This window comes from Ambystoma mexicanum, chromosome 6q (assembly GCF_040938575.1).
Source record: "Ambystoma mexicanum isolate Mex_15411 chromosome 6q, UKY_AmexF1_1, whole genome shotgun sequence".
NCBI classification, from domain to species: Eukaryota; Metazoa; Chordata; class Amphibia; order Caudata; family Ambystomatidae; genus Ambystoma; species Ambystoma mexicanum.
The window spans coordinates 966125658-966145949 of NC_090937.1; the positions used below are offsets into that span (position 1 = coordinate 966125658).

Here is a 20292-nt window from a genome sequence, read left to right on the forward strand (position 1 = left end):
CGTCGCGGCTGCGGCCGTGGCGGGATAATGCGTCCTGCCATGGCGTGGTGGGACTGGGGGGCCCCGGCTCAGCCCTACTTTTTGGAGACTGGCGGGGCCCGGCCCGGCAGGCCCCGGCCCACTTAAAGCACTGGTGGTGTCCATGCGTTGGCATGGGCGCAGTGCATGTTTGCATTGTGCTTGGGTTGCATGCTGCACATTAGCACGTTGTGTTACTGCAGACTGGAAGTTCTGTATTTTTTGTGCACTGTGTATGTAAGAGCGTGTTGTATGAGTTTTTTTTTTCTCATTCAGTCTCATTACAAGGTTGGTGGTATCTTGGCGGTAAATCTGGTGGTATACCACCAAAATGCTAATACCGTTACTGACACTTGGAAAGCCAGAATTACCAGCATATTCAAAGTGCCGGCAACAGTGGTAATTCCCCATTCCATGAAGGGAATTGCCGGTATTACCTGTGCCGGTAAAACCAGCATGTTTTGGTGGTGGGGCACCTGAATTAAAGGCAGTTTGGAGCTGCAGATAATTTCCGACCTCCAAACTTGTAGTTTGGCAGTTCGGGAAAAGTGTTGGTAACAGAATTACCACCGCTTTTTTCCTGCACTGCCAAACGTGTAATGAGGCACAAGCCTAAGCGCAAGACAATGAAGAGCTTTAATGATTTCATAATAGTCGGGTTTGCTCCCCCGTGGGATGGGACATAGTAGTCATGGAACTGCCTCACCATTAAGGCCTTGAGTTCTTTCCAGAACTCTAGTCATTCATAGCATACCACCATTATTGTAGCCCCCCTGCACTATCACAGAAATGGACCAGCCATTTGCAAACCCATCTTGGTCCTAACACCAATATGATGGAATAGTCATTTATACTGCACCAGGGGAGCAATCCAGTCTGCTTCTGAGCCGAACCCCCTCTGCACAGGAGCATAAGTAACCCCAAACGTGTTTCTGCCTGCTTGACTCTAACCCCCGAGTCCCTAGGCAAAGCTGGCAAAGGGCCAATGCCTGACTACGTACACTTTCACCTAGTGAGACAAACGATAACCAAAGTGATGGATTGAAGAGCCGGTATGGATCATAACCACTGGCATTGCTCCACGCAGCCTGCCATATAATCGTGTGCAACTCAGTCTTGGTCTTGCAACCAATGTGAACCCTCCGGTCCAGCTTCTAGACAGCAAGGCTAAAACAAGACTTGGAAAGATTTTGGAATTACTATGCTGACAAAATAAAATAGTGCAAGAAGAAATTAAGTCTCCATAAACGTTTTTGTATTTTGAAAAGGTACAATATTTAAAGCCATATTGTGTATGTGATGGTGTGTAAAGGTTTTCTAAAAACTGTAAACACACTTTAGACTTAATTTAAAAAACAGAAGACCTTCCTGCGCATATAATGCTATGTCATGTGTGCCCTTGCTGGGCTCTAACTTTGCATTATCCAATCAGTTCTGCTATTCTATGATGGCCGCTGCGGGCCCACAAGACTCCTGAGACCCTCTGCAGCTAAAAGCCCGCCTCCGAAGATGGCGGATTGGCTAAGTCTTTTGTTTTATGCGTTTTGTTTTGGGAGATGGCAGGCGAAGCCGCCCCCCTCAAATGGCCTCCCTCAAGGGCTTTGAAATGCCCCTCTCTGGGCCTGTCCAGGCATGTACAGCGCCGCGGTGCTAAGTCCACATCTGCCCATTATGTTGTTTTCAAACTCACTAACTTCAAAATGACACTTCTATCTGATGCGGCCTCCAACCGCACCTACCATTGCATCGTATGATAAGGAGATGACCACATCCGACATGCTCGCTGTATGATTGGTGAATATTCGTCCCCTCCAGCTGCCCTCTTCCCGTTCCCAGCCCGCTGCACACTGGAATATGCTGGTAGTTGTATAACCGCAGCGGCGCTGATTAGGATATGGCACACCTACTACTACTAATGGCCGCCTCCAGCGGCATGCGACTATTGTGCTACAAATGTGCCTCATTACTGCATCGTCCTTGTATGCCTTACCTATGGATACCAAACCACAGATGAACCTTTTCCGGCCACTATGACTTTCCGTACCCACCAGACCATTGCCTACCCATGGGCTGCCGGCCACTATGACTTTCCGTACCCACCAGACCATTGCCTACCCATGGGCTGCCGGCCACTATGACTTTCCGTACCCACCAGACCATTGCCTACCCATGGGCTGCCAGAAACATTCTTATCGGTTCGTCATCGCAGGCGTTCTACCGCCATCATGCTAGTATCAATTTACATCTTAGATTCATTGCCACTATGATCTGTCGTAACCAATGTAGGCCCCCATCTCATGGGGTGAGGCTGAGCCGGTCTGCACTGGCCTACCCACTGCTGCACTCCGATCAATGTAACGCTGTAACTTGCATCTCAATATTAACTGCGCAGCTTCCTATACCATGTGGGGAAGCTTGACTCAATTGCGCACCTCCACCAATGTCGCTTGCAATATTCACTGGTACATCGGAAGTTCGCCAGATTGTGCTCGCCTTCTCATTTTATCACTCATACCTGTGTGCATGCCTGAAGTAGCCCCCCGCACCTGATGCTTTGCCAGACTGTGTATACACACTTATTTTGTCTTTCCTGCCTGTTTGGATTCCTGAAGTAGCCCGCCGCACCATGAGGTTTTAACCCTGTTATGTGTTCTCACACTCCCTTGCACTTACTGTAACTAGTGCCTAGATGCCTCTGGTTTTTGTGCCTCTGGGTTTTGTGTGCTGCTATAACTGAAAGTGGAAGTGGACTAGCAGAATGGGATGGCTAGCTCATTTTGGTGGCAGGACCAAGACTGATTTGCATGTGGCTGATCCCTTTCGGTAATGTAACGCATGGGCTAGAAGCCAGCCCAGAGCAGCTGCAGCAGTAGTGGTTATGATTCATTGATAGCCTTGTGTCCGTCACTTTGGTAGTGTCAAGACGCTGTCCAAATTGCAGGAGCCAAGCTGTACCAAACCCTGTGATTTTTGTTACTTCACATTGCATTACATTTTTGCTTTGACTTCATCCTAGAATTCATTTCTCATCTACCAACCCTAATTTTGGCAGGTAAAGAAAATAAACTCTGTTTCAGTAGTGAGATTAGACCAGAATCGCATAGATTATTTAAGTGGGGGAAGCTTGACTGTGAGCTGAGTTTTTCTGGTTGCAGTTTGCAAATATGTAAGCTTCACAGTACACACTCTCCCCTTGCATATTTAGCTTTCCTGGGTAAGGGTTCAGTTATTAGGCAAGTTCAGACTTTGTAGCTCACTTCTTTCTGTGTTTTTGAACAGTACTTGTAGTTTTCTATTGCCCGCATAAATTGCGGGACTTGCAAGTATCAGAATGGGATGAGAGCATGAAAAACCAGGTCTGCCTCAGTGTTTAACACTCGACATGGGCGAATGAATAAGTTATTAAGTATACATGTGGGATAGCATCACCTGTGCTTAGTCATTTTCTTATGTCGCCATGTTACCCAAGATGTGAATACACTTTGCATTCCCACAAAAAATGAATTAGTATCTTTCATATTGAGACAATGGGCCACACTACGAGTTCGGCAGTAACCCGCTGTTAATACCGGCAGTTTGCCACCAAACTTGTAGCATTGTTCTGCCGCTTGATATCCAGGTGTCACCTGGACATTACAAGTTCCGGCTTCCCGTGATGTCATGCTGCGGAAAGTGTAAGTCCCAATTCCCGTGGCTCCATTGCTAATGGTGCCGGTGCTTCCATGAAAACCATGCCTGCAGGGGCCCGTGCCCCTGGCAGGTCAGATCGGCCACTGCAGGCATACCTGGAGTCTGGCGATCCAGAAAGGTTGCCGGAATGCTGCTACCAGCATCCTTATTTCCAGAATGCCTGGCTTGTAATGAAGCCCAATGTATGAACTTTGTAACAGAGCCATTTGTTTGTAGTGGTTGGAATACTGTGTTAAGAAGAAAGATGTGTCTTATTTATTTGAAAATCAAAAAAACACAAGCCCTTCATAGACCATCTTTCATACGTTTGAAAGCAGGCCACTTGAGTAAATAATAGTGTCTGACAGCAGGTAGGAATCACTCATAGAGTTGTAAATTGTTCCCAACCTACTGCTGACAACTCTTTCTTGGTCTGCACCAGGCTGAAATAGATCACTGCAGACAGAGTACACCAAGAATTGGTAAAGGGGCATTTAAGGCCGGTCAACATGCTGTAATTCAGGTTTCCGAAATTGCTGTCGTACACACCAGCATTGGAACTTTGTTACTCAATTAAAAATGGGATTAGTCAAATATTTAGATGTTATCTTACCATCTCATTAAACGTTGCTTTCCAAATACCTATTTAAACCATGGTGACATCTTGTTCTGCATATTTTGTTTGAGGAGTCGGAGGGCTGCTCAAAATAAATTGATGATAAGATGCAGGCCTTTTGTTCTATATACACAGGGTTGATCCTGTCCTTCGCACTGATAGATCCCTATAAATATGGGAAATGTATTCGCTTTCACAGCCCAGCTCCCGGATGCTGTGTCAGTATGAATATGCCCCGATCACAAAAAATATCAGCACCTTTAAAGTACAGAGGGAAAGTGACGGGTACATCAATGGAGACCCTACTCAAATCTGGGACTAGTAGAGGTGTAATTCAGTGTGATCTGCTCTTTTGTATAGGTGTCCCTCCAGGACTTGGTCTTCATAACATAGAATGTAGAGGGAAACGAGTATGTGCTGGGAATAGCAGGACTGTGGTGGGGGAGGGATGAGTTCACCATGGCTGGAGGTTTATTCCTTGTCATTGCTGCTCTGAAAATGGAGACATGTGCACAGTGTCACTGGGAGACTGTTAATGGCTCCCATTAGCACCCTTCAACTCCTCTGCAGAAATCTCAGAACATTTGCTTTTTAAAAAGCTTTCTGTAAACGAATGATATATTAGAATAATGTGGTACCGCTGGTCATTCTTTGAATTTGCAAGATACTTTTAACATGGAGACGTGTACTGCCTGTTTGAGCAATAGTAAAGGGCTTCAGTCTCTGGGACTTCCTTGTGTGGTGTGACCCAACACTGACGATCATGCTTCCCTTTCCGACACAGATGGATTGATCGACTGCATGGACCCCGATTGCTGCTTGCAGAGCTCCTGCCAGAACCAGCCCTATTGCCGCGGCCTTCCTGATCCCCAAGACGTCATCAGCCAAAGCCAACAGTCTCCCTCCCAGCAAGCTGCCCGATCGTTTTATGACCGGATCAGTTTCCTAACCGGGCCAGACAGTACCCACGCCATCCCTGGAGACAACCCTTTCAATAAGAGGTGAGTGCGCCATTGGTTTGAGAAGATGCTTTTTGGTTGGCGGGTGAGGTTGGTGACCAGCTCATTTGTTCAGGATCATTCCTTACCCTTTGGGGGAAAAGGGTGTTTGTTTTCAGGATATATTACAGTGCCTACATTCCAACCACCTAAAGCGGGAAATGTCTACTAGTTTGACCTAACAAAGGGTATTCAGTAGCATTCAGCGGCCAGAATTCAAGTACTGCTGTAAATACTGCATTCAGGCTATCGCAGTTGGATGGGGATTACTGGCGAGCAGAGAACGCAAACAGTTAAGTGAAATTTCCAAGCCCGAGACCAGTTAATGATGCATATTAGGAAATATTATAATAAAAGCAGCCACATGTATGGCAGCAATGCCCTACAAATAAACCATTACTTGCAAGCGGGGTTGGTGGAGACCACAGAGCAAAGGACACATGAGTGGTCCAGAATTGTCAGCTCCACTGCGAGCGGCTAAAAAGAATGGTGTTTAGAACAAAAAATGCCAACATTCCTGTGGTTAGGAGCTTTTCTGCAGAATCATGATTTGCTGTTATTGTGAATCGTGTGCTTCTTGATCCCTGCAGATGTAATGATTTTTCAAATTATTTGCTAAATTGTTGCTTGCTCATTCTCCGCGAGAAGGGACCAGCGAAACAGGATATTAGAGCCTTACGTTGATTCATAATGACTTTTTTGCACATATCTCTCCAAAGAATAGTTTAAAACCTATTGAAACAGAAAAATGAGTCAGAAAGCACTTGCAATGTAAACAGCTTTGTTTAGAAGTGGGCAGCGACATGGGAGCACATGCGCGCGGGTTTTTGTGGCTAACGATTGCATGTTTTCTTATGTTCTCTGTAAATGCTGCGTATAATGATCCTGGCAGTAATAAGCATGCCCAGCTTGTGATATGTACTCTTTGCCTTACCCTCCTCTCGCTTCTTTTGCAGCCTTGCCTCAGTTATTCGCGGCCAGGTGCTCACCGCCGACGGAACGCCGCTCATTGGCGTCAATGTTTCGTTCTTGCATTATCCAGACTATGGGTACACAATCACGCGCCAGGACGGAATGTAAGTCTATGTAGAGCAGGAGGCCCCCTCTCAGGTTTGAAGAAGCTTCATAAGATCTCTGTAAAGTGGCCATGATGGGTCTCCCCTCTCCTCCAAGTCGCTAACTTGAGCATAAGCCCCTGCATTGAAAGAAGGATCTTCAACAAGTTACTTTGTTGATCCCAGGAGATCTACCCATCACTCATTTTATAAATGACTTTTCATGACACTCTAAAAACTGACCTATGGCTAGTCCTATGATGATCATTCACCCATTTCATTCATTCATGCTTCGCTCACGGTTACATGTCGTTATAATGACACATTTTATGTAGAATGCACATATATCGAAACTTTTATAACCCCCGTTTCCCACACCAAAAAACCCACCCCAACCGTTTCCCCACTAAATTTAACCCTTTACCCCACCCCACATACATTTTCGTTGTTTTTCGTTATAAAAGTTTTGTTATATGTGCATGTCTACATACAATTTTCGTTATAAAGACTGTATACCTTCGCTCAATTTATTCCTCCATTGTATTTGTTCGTGGACCTAGCTCATAGCGGCAGCATTGTGCTTTATAGAGGACATTTATTGTAGCTAACATCTCAAACATGAACTGGTGTACAGAGAACAGTGGGATAAGCGGGGCGGGTTAGGAACATGAAATTGGGGCAATACTAGACGGCACACTGTGACATTTTTTGTATTGGTTTATCATGCATTGCACATGCCCAAAATACAGGTACAGGACATTATTGATCTACCCAGAATCACACGAATTTTAATCAAGTGACGAAGCCCAGATTAGAACCCAGGTCCCCAGGTCTACAATTTAGCCCCCAGACCAGACGTTCACCTCCAAGTCTGCAGTGAATTGCATTACTACTGTGCAGACGCAGCCTGCCACAAATGTCTCTTCTCTCTTTGCCACTGCGTTTCCGCACGTTGAGAGCATTGTCCTCTGCGTTGAGTTCTGGTTCAGTACCCTGGCTAAAACTGATTTCAGGTGTCTTCAGTGCTAGTGTTTTTAGATTAAAAGCGTAGTGACCGTATATCATATTTTCCATACACATCATGGTGAATGCTCAGTCTGCCTGCCGCATGGCGGGCCTCTTAAATGTTCACCTCCTCACAAAGGAGTCCAGCAATTGTCCATTGTAAATCTCATGTCCAGTTGGGGCCATCCATGAACATTGCAGGGAAAATGCATATTGTGTTCAATGTTTAAGATGGAGGAGCAAGGTATGGGCACGTTTCCCGGTGACTGTGGGGCTCATTCGATCCCAACTGGGCAGAAACATGGGTCAAGGCTGTCTGTTCTCCAGTGTAGCAAAGGCATGCCTTTGCAATTCAGGGCGGGCAGGGAGTGTGAGAGAGACGGTTTTCCATATGGCTGGCTTCTCGGGGAATGGGACAGTCGAGTTTATCAAAGGGTTGGAATGCCTCAGTGGGTCTGACTGACAGCCAATTCTCTGTGTACTTTTTAGATAGACTTCACCATCCCTCTCTTTCCGATAATAGGAGTCAAAATAGACAAGTATTCTTTTGTATTCTTTATCTTCAATTGAATGTTCGGCTTGATATATTTATTTTAGCAGTCCATCTTGTAAAACATATTTACATGGTTGCTTATACCGATCGTGGGTCCATTTGTACTTGCAGTGTACGCTTTCTTCTCTAATCCTGCTGTTTCCTTCTCTTTTTCCAAAAGGGAATCACAGGATAATGGCTAAATTTGATGGGAAGGTGTTTTGATCTGGATCTCCTGTCACCTTCAGTGTGGTGAGGGGGTGCAGCATATAAGGACGTTTCTGTCATCTGTCTCAACTCTTCTGGCTGCTAAGACTCAATCTCAAAGGCCAAGGATAGACCTTTCTGAGCGGGATATCTTGGATGCTGAGGGAGTGGTGGACATTTCTTACCATGTCCACCTAGAGGCAATGGCAGGCTTTTTCTGCATTCAAGTGCACACTAGCCACTATTGGGATTGTTTTATTTGCAAACCTATTTATTGTCCACTTTCTTTGTGTAATGTTCCCTTTTTTTAAGATGTAGTAATAGCATAGACCTCCTTATTAACTTATTGAGTTAGTTTTGTGGTCCTGCCTTCACAAAGATGAGGTTTTGTTGAAACCCTAGCTTTTAGAATGTAAAGTTATGTTGCTTTTGTTGACCTTTCTAGGGAGAAGCTTAATGCCATAGGGTGAACCTAAGGAGGGCAACTATCCTGTGAATAGAATCATGTGTATCTAATCCTCATTCCAGCTCTATGGGGCTTTTGTAAGGACTGAAGTACTCTGCTGCATTTTTTTAAACTAATTACTTCCAAACCATTGTTCATGTTGATTCGATGCCACATGGCCATCTCCTCCAAAATGTTGAGGTTCAATTTGGAGTTTGTGGCAAGCCAGAAGGAGGACTTAGACCAGAGGACATGTTATCGAAGGGTTCTGTTTAGCTTAAAAGAGAAAACCGTTATAGCCCTTTTGTAAAAGGACCATTCCCTTCCTGTCAAACTGGTGCTCGTCAATAGACACAACAAAATGGTCTTCTGTCCCAATGTCTCACTTATCTCTCTTGGGTATGGATAACCCCTTTTCCTATGTGCTCTCTTAACTCTTGAGGGGCTTTCTGTGAGCCCTCTGGATGTTTACTCCAATCAGGTTTCCTGAACTCCCTTGAGTTCCTCTGTTTCACTTATTTCTTTAGGTTATAGGTGATCCCTCTTATCACCACTTGGCTTTTTTCGTCCCAATGTCTCAATAATCTCCCTGGACTATTGGCAACCCCCCTGTCCATATACTTCTTGTGGTTCTTGGAAGTTTCTGGGAGCCGTTTGGCTAATTACAATATTCTGGTTTCTTGGGCGCCCATAACCCTATTTGTTACTCCTTTCGGTGGCCCTTTATGCACCTGGTCTGAGGTTAAGGTAATCCTTCCTTCTTGTCCTTTCTCTCCACCCCCCTCAATTATGGGTCTCAGGGTTTGCTCCAGTGCAGTGCCATCTGCTCGTTAGCGATGGCGTTCTTTGTGGCTTTCTGGCATTACGGTCTAGACACAAGCGAGTTTTGTGTTCCACTCCTCTCAGCATTTCTCTGCTTCTTCATTGTGAGCGGAGGGTTTGTTCCTCACTCGCATTTTGGGTTCAGTTTTGTTTGGTAGGCCCTGGACCCACCACGTCCTCCATATGGTGGGGCCTCTAGATAAGGCCGGCTCTGCTCGACCTTGGCCTCACTGAGTCTGCGCGGCTCTGTGTCTGGCCGGTGGCATCTCCCTCCTTCTCCTTCCTCTGACCATGCCACAGCCGGCTCCACTGTGCAACGCAACTCTACCCCTCAGTGACATGCTGATGTCGGAGGCTCACCTCTGCATATTTTTTCTTCTCCCCATTTCCAGGGTGATTGCGCCTTAAGAGGCATGTTTATGATCAGCTGTCAAGCCCACAGGGAGACCAGCATTGTCTTGAGCCAGACATCTAAAGGAACTTTCAATATTATTTTGAGTGCCACAGCTGAATGTAACATCAGCTTCTTGGATTCCCGTGTATGCCGGTAATGCTTAGTTAGATCGAGTTCCCCATGGGAATGGTAGTCCTTGTCGCCTCAAGGTGACTCACTCCCAGTGAGATCCCGCTTTCCAACCCTCTAGGGAGGGCTTCGCTCAGTGGGCTCATCTCCCTAGCCTCAAAGGGGGTGGCTCCCCCCCCAGGGAAGAGTGGACAAAACCTCCAGATTATTCACAAGTTCCATGTATACTTTTTCAATGATTTGTTGGCTGAATCTCGGAATGCAGCAATTTCCTTCAGTTGTATTTCCCTAGCCCTCTCCTGAAGATTTGAAAATGGGGTGCTTCCTTTGAAATGGGGCTAAATTATAGGCATTGCGGAGAAGGTTATATTAAAATGGAAACAAATGTGCTTGCCATCCAGGTTTTTTGGGTTTTTCTTTGTATTTTTGGTCAGTTGTAGGGTGCAACATGTATAGTACTAGTCACTTGAGATTGGCTGCTGCCCTTCCTTTATTTTGCGTTAGATCCTCTCCGTCCAGCTATAAGCTCATACAGAGGATGAATGGCGCGGCCTGTATAGCACCCTACATACATCTAGTTTGCTTTTGTTGCTGTTGTCATACCACGCTGAGATGGCTCCTTAGGCAAATGACACTGTCTGGGCATTTATAAGGAAATACAGGGCTTTTATGGGGGGGGGTCCTGCAGTTGAGCTCATTATCTTCTAGTTGAAATGAGTATAAAAAGGAATGTCATAGTTTTGGTCCTTTGACACTCAAACGTCCCCCCCGCAGTGGTTCACAGTGGAAGCTGGGTACCATGACACGGTTGACATTCGTTGCTCCGAGTGGTCTGACCATGGTGTGCCTTTTCGGTTTTGATGATGATGTGGAGAGAGTCATGACCAGCAAGCGGTCTGTGGAGGATGTACTTTGATTTCAAGGTTATCCTGACCACCAGTGAAAGCCAGCACAGACATGCAGTCTCCTGCAAATGTGGTGCGTCTTTGGGTGGCGAAGAATAAGATGAACTCCGAACTTCCGATGTATCTGACCCTCTTATAACCATTTCTATGGCAGGCATAGGAAAGAAATTATCATCCACACTGGGACCGCTTTGCCGAAAGTTTGTGGCAGCATTTTGCCCTTGGGCCAATGACAATTGTGAATGAGCAAGAGCAGAAGTGGTGGTGCAACTGCAGTGCAGATCATTTGCTCCAGCACTAATGTAATTGTGCATGTGCAAACAAACCAGAAAAAGATCATTGTAATGGGAGGGCACCTACTACTGCGCAAGCCTAATGCTGAGACAATTTAATACATGTTCATCCCATCCCCTGAATGTTGCTCGGCAAAGGAGAGCAGTAATGTCACTCTTTGGAACTTTATCGGGCCATAGCTACTAGGACAATACCATTTGTATGGCACGGTCAGACTGTCATCTTATTGATACATTTGAAGCATAATCCAAAGAACCCTCGCAGCTACATGATCGACTGTTAAACATGTGACACCACAACATGTAAGGATACCTGGTAAGGTGGGAAAAGGGAGGATATGAGTTTTCTCTGCCTAGAGACTGGGAAGCAAATGCCTTCCAGAAGGAAAGCCTGCTAGAAATATGCAGGCCTCGTACACCAGGGTCCCATTGCAAAAGAGATGGTGCAACAGGGAAGGCGGCAGTAGACCGAGTACTCCCTCAGCCAAGCCAATGACAGAGAAAGATCATTATACGTGTCCTGTAGGTGAGAGTATTTCAGGCCTGGTGGCCCCCTGACCAGCACTTGCTTCCCTGTGGATGAGCCATCAAAGACAGGCCAGCTGGCCATAGCGGTTCAACTGCAGGGCTAATGGTGTAGTGATCCACAGCGTCTACATGATGGCCACAGGTGTGCTGAGCGGCCCGCTGACAGATGATCCCAGCAGGGTAGGTTTCATAATGGGTTGACAGCATGGGCCACTTTTGTGTCCCCACTGTGGAGAGGGAAAACCAATTATTGTTGTACTGAGCAGAAGAAAATAGTGGTGGCGATACACCTGCGATTGATGCTTTTACTGTAACGTTGGATTTTTGACTGTGGCAGTGGTGCTTCCTCCTTTCGTCCGCAAGGGCGACGAATGAAATTCTGTGCCACGACACACTCGACGCTACCCCTTAGTGTCACAGTGGGGAGTATTGTGATGGCCGACCACACCTCCTAGCTTTCACACTTAATTATGGTTTTTAACTTGAAACCAGAAAACTGAAGACACTTTCTTCGAGAATGGAGGCGAAAGGCTGTATGTCAGCCATGTCCTTCTTTGTAAACGAACGGCCTTGAAAGGAAGCCGCTTCCTGCACCATGGCAGCCTGCTGCACTGCACTGTGAATGTAAGGGTCTTTACAAATAATCAATCCTTTAACCGCAAACATGTGGGCTCCATATAACTCTTCACAAAGCATTAACAACCACAACAGTCGATTTATGAAAGAAATAACGTTGGAAATAACGAAAATACAAATATTTGTTTGTGGGTCATGTCCCAATATGGAAGAGTTGTGTGGCATGAGAGTTCTTTTCTCGCTTCTTGATGACTGGTGCAGTCCAGAGATCGTAGCTATTGTGATACTTAAAATCCATTAACCATGCAATGTTTTTCATGTAGGTTTTAGCTTATGCTTATGGGGAATGACGCAGTGCAGTTTAGCGGGGCTATTTGTGCAACTGCGTTCCTGGATGGGTTACCCCATGTTTTGTACCACCTTTTTGTCTGGCCTGTGAGCTGCACCTTAAAGTTCGTGGGTGATGTACTTTTCACATGGTGTAATGGAAATTAGCACTGGGGCTAACATTGCCCTAATGCAAACACACATGTTTTTCAACAATTCTTTTGCACCAGGACAATGACTGCCCTTAAATGCATTGAAAGAATGATGTGTACACTCGAGGACTTTTTACCCCAGTTGTAACTGCACTTGCACCTGTTTAAAGTTTCTGTAATAACCCCATTAGAACGCTAATGCCATTTTGGGCATCCGTAACATGTGGCATAGCTCCGCTTCCTGGGGCTCACAATTGGAGGCCTCTCTTCAGCGGCTGCTAAATATATCAAGAAGTTAGTCCCCCTCCTTAGCGCCTGTGTTTATGCAGCTGCGTGTCGCCTTCGGGGTGTAAGTCGCGTAATCTGTCTTCTGTTTTCATAGGTTTGACTTGGTGTCGAATGGTGGCGCGTCGCTCACCCTGCTGTTCGAGCGCGCGCCGTTCCTGACGCAGTCGCACACGGTGTGGATTCCCTGGAATGTCTTCCATGTTATGGATACTCTGGTCATGAAGAAGGAGGAGAACGACATCCCCAGCTGCGACCTGAGCGGGTTTGTGAGGCCGAACCCGGTCATTGTGTCGTCGCCTTTGTCCACCTTTTTCAGGTCCTCGCCTGAAGACAGCCCCATAATACCCGAGACACAGGTATTGCTGCTTGCCGCGCTGCCACCTGACACTTCTTTATTTGGTTATCAAAAGACCGAATTCAGTTCCATGCATGGATAGAAACTTCCACTGCTTTGCATTCAGATGTTCCTGTGCCAAGTGCGCAGTGTGGCCCTTGTCTGTGCAGCTTCCCTAATTATTGTAAATGCCTTTAAATGTGAGCTGTGCAGCAGTACTAGTACTAAGCTGGTATTTATGACTAATGGTTAATCGCCTGATGCACTAAAATGCATTATCTGTCACAATTTTGCCAAAAACTTGCTGCATTTACTGTACTAATCGGTTTGTGGTAAAAAAGTTACAAAGTGCTGCGTCATTGTGTGCTACTTTTTGTTAATGATGGCTGTCCCAATTTTTTTATCCCCCTTCAACACGAAAGTTTAATATGGCATTAAGAAGTAGAGCTGGCCAGCCAGGGAATTTATGGGTAGTGGTTAGCCAGGAGGTCGGGCCTGGTTGTATGGCCAAACACAAGCCGAGCCAAAAAATTGACGCATCAAGCATGGATTAAAATCTTAAAACGTATAAATATTTGCACAAACTAGAGCTAGTGCTGGTTGGATATGCGATAAAGTGCCTAAATAGCAGAATGGGCTCACAATCCAGGTTCACCACTTTAACTGCGTGATCCTGGGCAAATCAGTCTTACCCACCAAAATTGAGAATTTCTGAAAGCTGCCCAGTTCGAGGCTTATGCTATAAAAAAAAATAATAATAATCTTTTGGTTCCCTAGACTGAAGTGTTTCCGCAACCAGCAGATATAATTGTGTCCATTCTTATACTGCCCACCACAAATTTACTTGCCGCTTATCTTACTCAAATGGGTAGAAACCGGGATGGTGCACACGGCTCTTGTGGGGCCGTGGGCAAGGTGATGCCGGACTTTGCAGTGTACGCCGGATGTTGGAGCTGATATGGGGTCAGAGATGCATGAAAACTGGGGCGGAGGCAGTGCCAGTATTGTGTTTAATGGTGGTGTGGGGTTAAGAAGATGGCACCACACTCCTATGGTATCGGGGGAGAGGGGCATCCCCGGAGCTTGCAGCACTTACCCTGTGAAGCAACATTCTTCAAAGTCACTGCCAGTCCTCTCCCTAAAACAGGAAGTGAATTGATAGGATTTCCTGGGCTGCCCAGGCCAATCAATGATTGGCAGAGGGTCAGGACCGGAAATTAAGAAGCAGTGCACCTATAGGTGCAGTGGTCACGTCAGGAAACGTTCTAGGGCAGAAGAGCAGTATTGAGGGCTTGTGGCTGGCCCGTGCTTTCAAAATTGGTGTCTGGCCAGAGCCGATGTTTGTTTTCCCAGGCTGTCCCATACCTTGCTTGGCTTGCCCAGCTTCAGTAAGAAGGCACCTAAAGCATGCGTTAGGAATATCTCTTGGTAGAATTCCAGTCACTTTTCTCGTTTCCTTTCATTTTCAGAAAAGTTAAAGGTAAAAGGCTACAGCAGAAAAATGCAAAATATCTTCCACCATTGTTAAGAGGTTTTTTCTGGAACCTATTCTGGTGAGGGGTTCTGACAAGCCAACATAAAAGTGCAGCATGTGTCACACTAAAGCCTTTGACCAAATTCAATGGTTTGGTGTCTGAGCAGTTCCTCTTAGACTCAGGAGGAGCTAAGCCTGGTGTGAAGTACTGTTAAGAGCAAAGTCTGGTATGCAGTCTGTGAAGGAACAGAGGTCCACAGAGATAAGAATATATTACACAGTTAAGAATTAATATAAACATACAACTGGTCCATAAAACCACTGGAAAACTGGAGAACAGCTATATATATATATATATATATATATATATATATATATCTATATCTATATATGTAAACACATGGAGGATAGAAAAAACCTGCACTCCAGGCGGGAGGTCAGTAAATCCCAACAAATGAAGAAAAACTCGAATCCAGATAAGTGGAAAAGTCGAGTTTAATGAATGGTAAAAAATACAAAATAAATGGCAAAAACACACAGCAAGCAATACAGGACGCCTAGGCAGTGTCCTTAACGACGCGTTTCGCGCTTCCCTGAGCGCTTGATCACTATATTGATCACTGCTCCCCTTCACTTCTTAGTACCTGTGTAGTTTCCTACATGGATGCTAACAGTGTATTTTTGTTTTGTTTTTTGCAAAACTAAAAAAACAATCTTACCTGTATCCCGCGTCCCAGTGCCGTGCAGTGCTGCTTGTCAGGGAAGTCCTGATTTCATGTTCTTGAAAAGCAGCACTACATGGAGCAGTGCCATGGGCTCAAGGTACTTGTTTATGCCAGTCGGCGGCGGGCCGACCCTCCCTGTTACGGTGCTGCAGCCCAAATTAAGGGCCTGGCCGATGTAACACGGTGAAAAGAATAGGAATGGACTTAGGAAGTCCATCCGTACCCTTTTCAGAGGTCAAGCTTGTGACATGACTACTGCTGTGCTGGAATCCAGAGATGTGTAGTCTCTAAAACACCTACTCAACCCCAACATACCACAAAATTAGACGTGATCCCAAACATAAAGGTGAAACGAGCACATCCCAGCAGGTATACCTACTTTGCCTCTTTATGTAGCACAACCCAAGGGGAGGCTATAGCTTAAGAAGGAGTGTGAGCTGAGGCAGTTGCAACACAACCAACAATAGTACAGTGGTTCCAAAATAAAAGAAGAATGTCCAAATAAAGTTATAGAAAAATAAAACTAACAGTGGAAACAATTAATTAAAAACACTGAAGACCCATCCCTGCAAAGGAAACACAGAGAATACAGACTATGAGAATAAAGGGAACCCCTGATTGATGGGCAAGGGTGTTGAGGCAAACCAATTTCAGCAGCTATGTACATGTTCAAGGATATGTCTTTAAAAGGCAGTATGAGGGGGGTTTAAAGTAACTAAGGCCCTTTAAAGTGGGCCAAGGGGACAGAGGGCCTCTTCAACTACCTTTAGTTCTTTGCTTGGATGCTCAACAGTATCAAGCCTGGCTTCTGTGTGCTTTCCTATCATCAAGCTGGTGTCGAGACGCATTGATCCAGTAGCAAGTCAGCGTTGGGTCTGCTTTGAGACGGAGCATTGAATCTATGGCTCCCAACAGCCTGAGTCAGTGGTCTGGAAGAAGCAATTTGTTTGCTGGGTGGAATCATCGGTGCTTGGGAAGGACGGGGCGAGTCATCTTTTGGGTTGAGCTGATAAATCTGTTGGGTTGAGTCAGTGCTCGGATGCGGCAAGTCTGGTGCTTCCACAGCAGTGAGCTGATGGTCGAGTCAAGGCAACAATGCGATTCACTGGGTCAAGTTGGTTCTGAGACATATCAAAGAAGCAGGTAAGCTGATTGCAGCAGAGAGGACTTGGCATACCGCAGTATCACCCCCAAAGTTCCCTGGGCATACGGTTGGGTTCCAGAGCTTGCCTCTGCCTTGGAGTTGTCACGATTAATGAGGCGGTCACTCTCAAGTAAGGGAGTTATTTTCCCCCAAGCAAGGTGGCGTGCACCCAAAGCGCTTATACAGATTCAACTCTGGTGAGGCCTCCAACCCATCTCGCACCACCCCAAACACTACCCTCTGTACCACCAATGAGCTAGGAACCAGGCCGGTGTATAGTAAGAATATATATTTAAGTTTTAGCAAAGAATCATAGGCAATCACACAAACAGCAACTCTCAATGCTGTGGCACTAGACAATATCACAAATTCTAATTTCTTGAACCAATTGACTAACGTAAGTTTAAAGGACTTTCAGTTGCTAGAAGACACGGGTAACATTTTGATGTTTGCAGACACAATTTACATCAGATTTCTTGCAAATTAACCAATAGGAAAAATGCAAAACACACAGTGATTGCTTAGTTTGGCACAATACTCCTTTCTCCCAACAAGCCCCACCCTCCAGGCATCAATTAGATAAGACCCCTCTGATCTGAAGGCAAGGTACAGGGAGTGGGAACAACATGGAAAATTGTCTTGGGGTTTTTATTTAGGTAAAATGCAATGTTTTAGAATTTTGATTTGGGATGCAAGGGAATAAATTGGGAATTTCGTTTTGCACCACTCCTACAATGAAAATGCAATGCTTTGGAGTTCTCGTTTGGACTGAAAGGGAAAATTCGTTTGCACAATTTGTTTTCAAAGGGAATGCAATGTGTTGGGATTTTCATTTTGGGGAAACTAGCACATTCAATTGAAAAGCAGGGTTACCAAATTACATTACAGACTAGAGTAATTTGCAGTGCACTGGGATAATCCTTTGTCAAATTTGAATTTTGACAAAAACATCACCCCATGATAAATAACGCTATGGGAATTCATTAACTTCTATTTTTAGTTAATTGTGCTAAGAGTATACACGCCCCCCACCCCAACCAATGGAGAGCACCCACCAATGCAAATGTAAGGGTTAAACAGACCGATTCCAACACGAGTCAATGTAACTGGATAGACTGTTCTTCTATAGAGAATTCATTGAGTTCACTTTTTAGTTCAATATGGACAGGGTCTGCCCAGATTTACCCATCCCCTCACCCACTAAGGGAAAGGTAGTAAGGCAGGTATCTCCCCACACAATTGATAGCTTTGGGATACATCTACTTACATGGTAGATCTCTGCTCTCAGCTCAGGAGGCCCGCCAGACCCTAGGACCCACTTTCAGGCAGGCAGCTCACACCTCAAGCCTCTATCCACCAGCCAGGTCTCTCCAGCCACTGGCCTCTCTCGTATGTAGGCCTTGGTTTAGCTTTGTTCCCCAGGCAAGGTGTACCCTGATGGATTAGGCAGCTCTCCTGGTCTCTCCCTCATGGTTTTCTTTCCAGTCCCCTCTTAGATTGGAACTTGCCAAGATATAGTGCTGATGACACTCCTATTATCAAAATTCCCACGCTATGGATTGGCCAGCACTCTCCCGCCCCCCAATACGCCCACTGCATGCTAATAGGACAAGGAGTTACAGGTGTGAATGATGGAGGCTGAGGGAGGAGGAAAAAATACATCATTTCATAATGACAGGTAGTTTTACACTTTTGGGTTCTGAAAATCTAACAACATGGCAGCTCCCCTAATTCTTCAGATAACTGCAGGCACATATATATTTTTGAGTTCTATATTTTATGACGAGTCAGAAAATACGAATGTTATTTCGGCATGCCCTTCCTGGGCGGAGCTACCGTTTTTTGCAGTTTGCTCCTGAGCCGAAATAGTCACAAATCTGCCCCTTCCTGATTCAAAACTTACTTCCATAACCTACCACAACAACTTTCTATTCCCTCTGAATTATGAGAAGGCCAGAATCATAATTTTTCTCATAACTCAAGTATCCATCACACAAAATTTATTTTTATGTGGTCCCGACTGACTTTTTATCCCCTTTAATCTGAGTACGGGTTAAGCTCGCTGGGACATGCAATTCTCTTTTAATTAAAGAAAAGGTGGCCCAATGTTAATCAATGGCAAGGAATTCCATGTGTCCCTCAGTTTCACATAGCCCCCACCGATTTTAAGATAAATGCCTGTTCTTGTGACTTGACACGAACATCTGCTTATCAGCTATCCTTTTCATGCACAATGTTTGATCCTCCATTAGTAGCTCTGAAGCCATTTCCTGAGGTTTAGTTAGCCCTGATAGGTCATTTCTGTTGGTCCCTAATGCACAGTTAATGGGAAGACCTGACCTTACAGGTAATTTCTGCTGGCTGTGTTATCTCAGGAGGATATCTCAGAGGCAACATGCTTGCCTTGGAAGCCAGATGACATGGAGCAACACAGGTTCAATACCCGGGCCCGCGCTTAGAAACATCTGGGTATTAAGCGTGTTATAAATAACCTATCATATCATAACCTATCATATTTACAAATCCCACAATTTTGATCTACTTCTATGTATATTCTTTGTATTTATAATTGAAAACCAGACCTCCTTCTCCTGGAGGTCCTCAGCCAAAGGTCTTAAATTCAAATTTTCAAAGTCACATAACTTTCAGTTCAGTGGGGAAAACACCAGCTGCATCCATACTTCAGAAAATACAGCTTTAAATCAACAAGATGTGCTTACATGTAACATGTTAGCATTATATCTGGGCATGTGGTTTAAAATACAATCTTTCTTTTCTACTATATTAGAACAGAGGTAGATTCATTATTAGTCTTATGCACACAGATAGGCCGCAGTTAACATAGGAAACCTGTGTTCACTTCTACAAAAACAAAAATACTAAATAAAAGAATTCTACAAAATAGGCCTTTCTCTTTACAGGCTGTCATTTTATTTGATAAATTAAGTCTCTTTATTCCTGATAAACACAATCGGTCACTTGAATTTATTTCTTAAATGTCAGGCATCATTCCTCCTTTTTATCTTCCAAATACACATTGTTTCAAATGTATAATTTCTTTCCACGTGCACTGCTTCAGTTTTACATCTGTCAAGGTGCCTTTTCCCAGTTTAAACAAAGTCAGCCTCGGTAGTCCCCATGTTACTTACCCAGTTCCAGGCTCTCGGATAGATTCCTCTTCACTTGCGCACCTGGCCATTTTAGTGAAGTTGACTAGGCCCATTTCTTTCTATTTCTCTAGGCCTTATGTCGAAAATCACAGTTTTGTACTGGCTTTTATATTTCAATGGAACTCCACATTAGCCAGCTTCACCTTCACATTAGGTGCCAAGAATGGCCTCTCTGTCACTGTCACTCTGGGGCTGCCCTTTCACCCCACAAAGCTCTGTCTTCACCTCTGTGGTGGAGGACCTTGAATTAGACTGGATTCCTAATGGAGAGCTTTCTTCTTCTGAGAGTCCAAAGATGAATTAAATAAGAAAAGGTGTTCCTTCCCTTGTACATGCAACGTGCTACAGCAGATTGCTCCAAACCAAGCCTGTTGGGAGCAGTCCAATACAGGCTGCTGTAGAAGTATCATTTGCCTTCTGACATCTTACCCAGAGTGCTTTGTCTGCAAGAAGTCTGGCGGGGAGGAAGTATAGCAAGCCATTCCG

At 45.1% G+C, this 20292-nt stretch overlaps 1 protein-coding gene across 16 annotated transcripts in view; it reads left to right on the forward strand.

The window, feature by feature from the left end:
• TENM3 (teneurin transmembrane protein 3) overlaps positions 1–20292 on the forward strand; it is a 1347981-nt gene that overhangs the window by 1224789 nt on the left and 102900 nt on the right. For all 16 annotated transcript variants that reach the window (XM_069631455.1, XM_069631458.1, XM_069631457.1 and 13 more), the window contains 3 exons: positions 5088–5304; positions 6258–6377; positions 13054–13315. In XM_069631455.1, the coding sequence (XP_069487556.1) occupies positions 5088–5304; positions 6258–6377; positions 13054–13315 (599 nt within the window). The remainder of the gene's footprint in view (positions 1–5087; positions 5305–6257; positions 6378–13053; positions 13316–20292) is intronic.